The 8,954-nt window shown below is 31.5% G+C and overlaps 1 protein-coding gene across 1 annotated transcript; it reads left to right on the top strand.

The window, feature by feature from the left end:
• Positions 1–224: 224 nt before the first annotated feature.
• LOC150032093 (protein SIEVE ELEMENT OCCLUSION B-like) lies at positions 225–5,564 on the top strand. The gene is made up of 7 exons (XM_090307993.1): positions 225–558; positions 679–777; positions 2,038–2,486; positions 3,299–3,396; positions 3,507–3,640; positions 4,235–4,705; positions 4,778–5,564. The coding sequence occupies exons 1-7, from the start codon at positions 322–324 to the stop codon at positions 5,360–5,362; spliced, it is 2,073 nt and encodes a 690-aa protein (XP_090164119.1). The 5' UTR covers positions 225–321; the 3' UTR covers positions 5,363–5,564.
• The last annotated feature ends 3,390 nt before the right edge of the window (positions 5,565–8,954 follow it).

Here is an 8,954-nt window from a genome sequence, read left to right as displayed (position 1 = left end):
GGGACAAATATTTTTTTAACTTCAAATAAAGAAAAGGGAACAAAAGAAAAGGAAAAGAAGATAGATGTTGAGACAACAAAGAAGTAAGATGGACTTGTGTTTAATTAAAGCTCAAATCTAGAACTTCACATTCTTTTCTTTAAGACAAGAAGAATACATTAGTGTCCTTTCACACTCCTTTACTTTTCTATATCTTCTTTGAAGATTTCTATGTGTATAAATAATGCCCAACAATTTCCAATTCCCAACACAACCAAACCTATTCAATCTTTTCTCTTTTCCTTCTTCTATTTTCATACTTCTTCTCTCTACACCCAAACCATGGCCACTTCACTCAAGACACCCACCACTACACCTATGCCATCACTGCATTCTAAGCAATCAACCAACCCCAAGGAGGAGTCGAACATGAGACATTACTCGGATGACCTCGTCACTGGTCACATTTACGCCAAACATCGTGACGACGATACTACTAAAATTGATCTCCCCAATTACATCTCTGTTATTGAGAGTATTATCACAATTGCTGATCAAATTAGCGATAATGTACATCGGGTAAAAATATACAACATTTATATATTATACACTCAAATTAAATCTTTGGTTTTATTTATTTTTTCTACTTGGTGTAATTTTATTTTTGTAATGAATAACTATTATTGTGTACTCATATAGGGAATAGTTGAAGGACGTTTGGTACATTCGGATGCAACTTTAACATCCAATGTTGTGATCGAGCCTCCACTTTGTACTCTTCATCGTATCTCTAGCGAGGTTATATATAATTCCATAAAATTTTATTATTTTGACAAGTTATTTGATAGTGATCTAGTTTTTCACTTTTTATCTCTAAAAATAAGTTTGTTCATGCATTTAAACTTTTATCTTGATAACTCTTTTGCATTGAGAAGGCTAGTTTATTTTGTTTATTTATTTATTATTTTTTTTAATAGGGGTATACTCTTTTATATGTTTCTAAATCTTAATTAGATCTTCAAAGTAATTTTTTTTATACAATTTCGGTCCTATTTAGTTACAATTTTGTTTTTTTAGTTTTCTACTTTTTCTAAATTATATTCTCTCCATTTTTGAATTATGTTTTTCACATTTCTTAAAGAAATACTTTAAATTTCTAGTTAGATTATACAAACAAAACTATGTTTTTGGAGACCACTTTTTTATGTTTTCAAAACTTAGTTTGGATTTTTAAAATATTGGTAGAAGGAGAAGAACAAATCCTAAAAACTTATGGGTAGAACTATTGTTGTAAGATTAATTTAATTTTCAAAAATCAAAAATCAAAAATCAAAATGATTATCAAATGTGGCCTTCATTTTTTTTGTTTTATATGTTCTTTTTTCTCACAAATTTTATAAAAGTATTTTTACCTTTCTTAAAATAACATTTGGATCTTTAGTTAAATTCTAAAAAAGAAAAAAATAAGTTTTGAAGAACCACATTTTTTAGTTTTAATTTCAAATTTTGGCTTTGTTTTATTAAAAAACATGTAGATCTAAAACCTATTCATAGAACTATTATTTGTAAGCCTTTCTTTTTTTAAAATAAAACAAAATATGACTATTTGGTAATAATTTCGTTTTTTATTTTTAAAAATTAAGTCTATTTCATCCGATTTGCATCTTTGCCAAGTACAATGGTTGAAATATTATCCAAATTCCAAAGACAAAATCAAAATTTTAAAAGCTATTGTTTTTTAGTTTTCAAATTTTAGATTGCTTTTTTAAACCATTGATAAAAGTATAAACAAATAAAGAAGTTTTGAGGTGAAATTAGTGACTATAGACTTAGTTTTCAAAAATAAAGAACAAAAAACGAAATGGTTATCAAACGAGACCGACATTATCAAATAGGCTTTATAATTAACCAAAACGGTTTTCAAAAACAAAACATTGGAAAGAACATTGTCAATAAAAATGTGAAAAAGTTACATATATATATACAAAAAGCAGTAAATTTTATTTTCTTCTGATCCATTTTATACATGCAATTGAAAGTTGAAATATTATGTCTCAGTTGTCATGTAAGGCTCCGGGGATAGAAAAAGCACACGAGACCACACTCGAAATCTTTGAAATATTGGCAAATTATCCATGGGAAGCCAAGGCAGCTCTCACTTTGTTAGCTTTTGCAACTGATTATGGAGATTTGTGGCATCTCTACCATTACTCCCATGTTGATCCATTGGCTAAATCTTTGGCAATTATCAAGCGAGTAGCTACTTTGAAAAAGCACTTAGACTCACTTCGATATCGACAAGTGCTTCTCAACCCCAAAAGTCTCATTCAAAGCTGCTTACAAGCAATCAAATATATGAATGAGATTAGAGAATTCTCAAAATATGATGTCAAGGAACTTCCTGAGTTACCATCTGCTCTTCGCCAAATCCCATTGATTACTTATTGGGCCATACACACTATTGTTGCTTCAAGGATTGAGCTCTCCACATATCTCAGTGAAAATGAGTAAGTACTTTATCCATACCTTTAAAAATCTCTTTTTTCCTTTTAATATTATGTCACATTTGCAATAGTTGTGATCCAACCACATTTTTACAAACTAGGGATGATCAGAACAATCCAACAAACTAAGTTGATTGGCCGAAATGTGCTAAACCAACTTCGGTAGATCGGTATTTGGTTTCGTTCATTTGGAGTTGACTCAAACCGACTGACCAAGTGTTTAGAAAGAAAATAAGTAACGAGATAAATTATATCTTTTCATACCAAAATTGAAATGTTGGTTTTCTCGGTTAATTTCAGCCCAAAACTTTCCTTGAATTTTCAATAATCATTCTTAAAACAAAATTTTCCAAACCACGACTCAGAAGTAGTTATTTACTTTATTAATGTTGGATAAGAAGCTTTTGAAGATTGGAGGTAATTTGAATGATAGATTTAAGAAAGAGGCTACTTGTATTATTGATCACTTCTAACTCTTTTTGGCTTGATACAAAATCTAAGATATCATTTTTATTTATACTAGTTGGCACACCACCCCTCGATTTCATGGCTAAGATTTTGCCAATAAAGACATGATCTAGAGTTATAAATGACTTTCTAAAATATTCTTTACAATTACACGTTTTCTTCCATATTCTATACAATTCTACTACATACTCCAAGTATCTCTTAAAAAAGATTTCCCGGGGATATTATAGTATTTAATACTTCTAGAGACCGGGCTTCTGTTTGGACCGGATCCCAATACTTATTATCAAAGATCAAACTTACATTTCAACGGTATATTCATTCATAGTAATACTGATGTTTTTCAGGAATCAGCCACAGAGATACTTGAATGAATTGTCTGAAAAAATGGCCATTGTACTTGCCGTACTTGAGAAGCATCTAGACGCCATCCGAGAACAACATGGTCGAATACTAATCTCCCTAGTTACTTTTATTTGTATCGTTAATATATTATTGGAATTACCCTGAAAAATAACATTAAATTGGGTTATGTTTCATTTTTTTTTATGGCAGAGGAGGTTAATCTCTATCGGTGGTTGGTTGACCACATTGAACATTATCAAACTGACATTACATTGGTCATTCCCAAGCTGCTTAGCGGCAAACCTGAAACCAAACCCCTTATTGATGGCTCTACTTTAAAAGAGGTTTCTTCTATTTCATACCTTATTATTGGCTTGTTCTCAAATATACTATTATAATAATGACATATATTCATTTTCATATATGAATTGTATTTAATCAATAGGTATGTTGTTAAAGTATTGATATAATTAAACTTATTGTAACTCTGTGAAACTAAAATCCTGGGTTGGGATGAGATCGTCACTTAAGTTGATGTTGGTGTACTAAATCTTCTATTTTTTTTATAACTATGAAGCAACTTCTATACCTCTTAATTGAAAAACTTTCCTCTTGTCTTTCCATTAGACGTTCCATTTTTCTATTGGTGAGCTCTCCACTAGCTTCTACTTCGTACTTACTCATCTACTCTTCGATTATTGGCAATGAATTACTTTTTTTATTTGGAGTGACGAGAGAGCTAAGAATATTTCAACCATACACTTATTGATTCCTTCTTTCGTTAGTTTCTTGTTAAGAAAAAATGGTAGATTTATTTTGCTATTAGAATAGTAGGATTGTATTAGCTCCAATAACCTTAGTTGCTCATCCGATTAAACTTTGGGGTTAATTGATGATTCAACTTAGGTAACTTGGTGCAAATTCGTGGGTTTTTGCAGGTTAGTGTTCACGAAAGTTTGTCGGGAAAGAACGTGATATTGGTAATTTCTGGTTTGGATATCTCCAATGATGATATCACGGCTCTTCATCAAGTTTACAATGAATTGAAAGCTAGAGACAGTAGACATGAGATAGTTTGGATTCCAATTTTCCCGGAGCCTTATCAAGAAGAAGATCGCAAGAGATATGATTATTTGCGTTCAACTATGAAATGGTATTCAATACAATTTACTACAAAGATATCTGGCATGAGATATATTGAAGAAAAATGGCAACTTAGAGAGGATCCATTAGTTGTGGTACTAAACCCACAATCTAAGGTGGTATTCACAAATGCAATTCATCTAATTCGAGTTTGGGGGATTGAAGCAATTGATTTCACACAAGATAGAGCCAAGACTTTATTACGAAAAAATTGGCCCGATTCAACTCTCACCAAATTCACTCACCAACCAAGACTACAAAATTGGGTATGTAGACATTTTGTATTTCCTTCCTAATTAAATTATAATAAAATACATCTTATCTATACTCTTTCACAGATCAAGCAAGAGAAAAACATACTATTCTATGGAGGAAAGGAACCATTGTGGATACAACAATTTGAAGAGAGAGTAGAAATCTTGAGAAATGATCCTTTGATAATGGATGGTGGTTCATTTGAGATTGTACGTATTGGAAAGGATGCAACAGGAGAGGATGATCCAGCACTCATGGCTCGTTTTTGGACAGCACAATGGGGCTATTTTGTAGTAAAGAGCCAATTGATAGGTTCAAGTGCAAGTGAAACAACAGAAGACATCTTAAGACTGATATCATACCAAAACGAAGATGGTTGGGTTGTTCTAAGTGTAGGCTCAGCCCCAGTATTAGTTGGTCGTGGGATTTTGATATTGAAATTACTCGACGAATTTCCAAAATGGAAGCAAAGTTTGAGGTTAAAGGCCTTCCCTGATGTCTTTAGAGACTACTTCAATGAATTGGCTCTAAAAAATCATCAATGTGATCGAGTAATTCTTCCTGGATTCAGTGGATGGATTCCTATGATTGTGAATTGTCCTGAATGTCCTCGTTTCATGGAGACTGGTATTAGTTTCAAGTGCTGCCATGGAGGTACTCATATGTGAAGAGGAATGATTGAAGCTGCTGGAACTCATATACATCTCTTTTTTTATGTTACACTATTATTACTATACTACTACTAAATGGATATTGTACCATTTGAATTTATATTATAATCGAGTCCATTAGGTCTCGTTGTTATCAGTGGTCAGCGTTTGTATGAATTTATGTTATTTATGTTATAATGATCATCAGATCTTTCCTTAATTTTGACTCAAGTATGTTAATTTATTTCTTGTCATTTATGAAAAAATAAGTTGTAAAACAACACCTAAAATAACAGAGAACGAGAATGTAGAAGCTGGTAACCCAATTCGGTGAAATACCACATATATCTAAAGGGCATTGTGTCCAAGAAAGATAAATTCACTAATGTAAAGTAAAGGAATTATAACGTTGTACTTATCTCCTGTTACAAACAATAACAGCTACACATGCACTACAAGAATTTTGGGCTTTAATATCGATTGAAAAAAGTGAAATTGGATGTATAATGTCGGTTGCAAAAAATGGATTTTTAATGTCGGTTTTAAATCGACATTGAAGATGGAATACAATTTCGGTTTAAATTCAACATTAAAGGCCTCTCATTTATTATTATTTCTTTAACTTTATTAAAATCGAAAAATGAAATCTTATCCCTCCTTTCACTTCTCTCTTATCAAACTCTCTCTTCTCTCCTTAGCTTGGTCGTGCACACCACTTCCATTGGTTGCCGTCACCGGTGTTGCTTGGATCTCCGTCGTCGTGGGCTTCTTTTGGTGGTGGGTCATCGTCGTGGATGTTCTCTGATTTTTTTTGTTGGTTTTCATCTGTGCGTGGGTGTTCACGAGGTGTTCCCGTGGGTTGTCGTCACCGGTGATGCTTGGATCTCCATTGTCGTGGGATTCTTCCAGTGGTGGGTCATCGTCGTGAGTGTTCTCCAATTGTTTTTCGATTGGTTTTCGTCGGTGCATGGGTGTTCTCGGGGTGTTCTTCGCTGACACGTGGGTGTTCTCCGTTGTTCTTCGCCTGTGGGTTGTTTAAGTTGTTTGCTTCGAAAGGTAAAATTTTATTTTCATATGAATTTTCAATTTAGTAATTTAAAGTTATTTAATTCATTTTATTTTTATTTTAATGATCAAATTTATTGAAAATTTGAAATGTTGGAATTAAATTAATTGAAGAATATATACTTGATTGGTTGTCTTGAAATTTATTGATTATTGATTGATGTGGTTCAAGTGTTATTTCATTAATTTTATGTTTTGTTCCAATGATTAAGCTTCTTGGAATTTGTTGATGTTGGAATGAAATTAGTTGAAAAATATGTACTTGGTTGATAGTCTTGCTTGGTGTGGTTCAAGTATATATCAAAATCATTTTCTTTCAATTATATATAAACTAATTCGGTCTTACTTGGATGATTAAGCTTGATTGGTGTGGTTCAAGTGTTATTTTATTAATTTTATATTTTGTTCCAATGATTAAGCTTCTTGAAAATTTGAAACGTTGGAATTAAATTAGCTGAAGAATACATACTTGGTTGGTAGTCTTGCTTGGTGTGGTTCAAGTGTATATCAAAATCCGTTTCTTTCAGTTATATATAAACTAACTTGGTCTTACTTGGTTGATTAAGCTTGATTGGTATGGTTAGTGTTATTTCATTAATTTTATGTTTAGTTCCAATTATTAAGCTTATTGAAATTTGTTAATGTTGGAATGAAATTAGTTAAAAAATATGTACTTGGTTGATAGTTTTGTTTGGTGTGGTTCAAGTCTATATCAAAATCCTTTCCTTTCAATTATATATAAACTAATTTGGTCTTACTTTGTTGATTAAGTTGTATTGGTGTTGTTCAAGTGTTATTTCATTAATTTTATGTTTTATTCCAATGATTAAGCTTTTTGAAATTTGTTAATGTTGGAATGAAATTAGTTGAAAAATATGTACTTAGTTGATAGTCTTTCTTGGTGTGGTTCAAGTATATATCAAAATTTTTTTCTTTCAATTATATATAAATTAATTTGGTCTTACTTGGATGATTAAGTTTGATTGCTGTGGTTCAAGTGTTATTTCATTATTTTTATGTTTTATTCCAATGATTAACGTTCTTGAAATTTGTTAGTGTTTGAAGAAATTAGTTAAAAAATATGTACTTGATTGATAGTCTTGCTTGGTGTGGTTCAAGTGTATATCAGAACCAATTTATTACTGTTTTAGGTCTTATTGTTGATTATGGTTAAATTTACAAGCTTACAGTTACGTAATTTTTCCTTGTTATTGTTTGTCTTTTTTGTAGATTAAGTTGCATATTTTACAATCATGGATAAGTAATGGATGAAAATGAATAGAATATTAGTTGGGTTTTGGGGTTGAGATGTTTATTAAAAATAGTCTACAACATTCAAATATACCGAATGTTATGAGTTGTCCATGTTTGAAGTGTGTGAATGCAAAGACTCTAAATGTGAACACAATAAGAAATCACTTATTTTTTAGTGGTATAGATCAAAGTTATCAGACATAGATTTTTCACGGTGAATCATTACTGATTAAGAGAAACAATGATAATGTGTCTACTAGTGAAAGAGACAAAGTTGATGAGGATGATGTTGATGTTGATGATACAATTGGAATGTTTGAGGCTGTATACAACTAATTTAATGAAAAATTCGATAATTTTGAAGAATCATTAGATGATGCAAAGAAACCATTGTACCCAAATTGTAAAACTTTTTCCAAAATATCTACATTGGCAAAGTTATATAATTTGAAAGCTAAATTTGGATGGGGTGATACGAGTTTCACTGAGTTGTTGGAATTAATTCATGACATATTACCTTGTCCTAATGAAATTCCAATTTCTTCTTATGAAGCAAAAAAGATGTTGGGTACTCTTGGAATGAAGTACGAGAAGATTCATGCATGTAACAATGATTGTTGCTTGTTTAGAAAAGAAATCTCTAATGCAAATATATGCCCCATTTGTGGTACGTCAAGATGGAAGCTTCATAAAAATTTAAAGGAAAGGGCTAAGAATATCCCAACAAAAGTCATGTGGTATTTTTTCCCAATTCCAAGATTTGAAAGAATGTTTCGAAGTAAAGAAACAACAAGTTTATTGACGTGACATGCTAAAAAAAATAAAAAAAAATAAACAGATGGTTTATTAAAACATCCCAAAGATGCCCTATCGTGGAAAAAAATAGACAATTTGTGGCCAGAGTTTGAGTCAGAACCTAGAAATCTCTGTCTTGCTGTTTCGACAGATGGGGTAAATCCACATAGAGATCTTAGTAGTATATGTAGTTGTTAGCCAGTGATGTTAGTGACGTACAATCTACCTCCATGGTAGTGCATGAAGCGAAAATTTTTTATGTTGATTACACTAATATCTCGTCCTAAACAATCGAAAAATGACATAGATGTTTATTTAGCTCCGTTAGTAGATGATTTGAAAAAACTTTGGAAAGAAGGGGTAAAATGTTACGATGCATATGAAGAACAACGTTTCATGCTTAAAGCTATTTTATTATAGACCATTAATAATTTTCCTACGTATGGTAACTTGTGTGATTGTATGGTTAAAGGATATCATGCATGTCCAATTTGTG

Source organism: Benincasa hispida, chromosome 12 (genome assembly GCF_027475165.1).
Source record: "Benincasa hispida cultivar pf3 chromosome 12, pf3_genome.v1.1, whole genome shotgun sequence".
NCBI lineage: Eukaryota > Viridiplantae > Streptophyta > Magnoliopsida > Cucurbitales > Cucurbitaceae > Benincasa > Benincasa hispida.
Note: the sequence above shows the minus strand (reverse complement) of the source record. Positions and strands in the feature narration are given on the sequence as shown.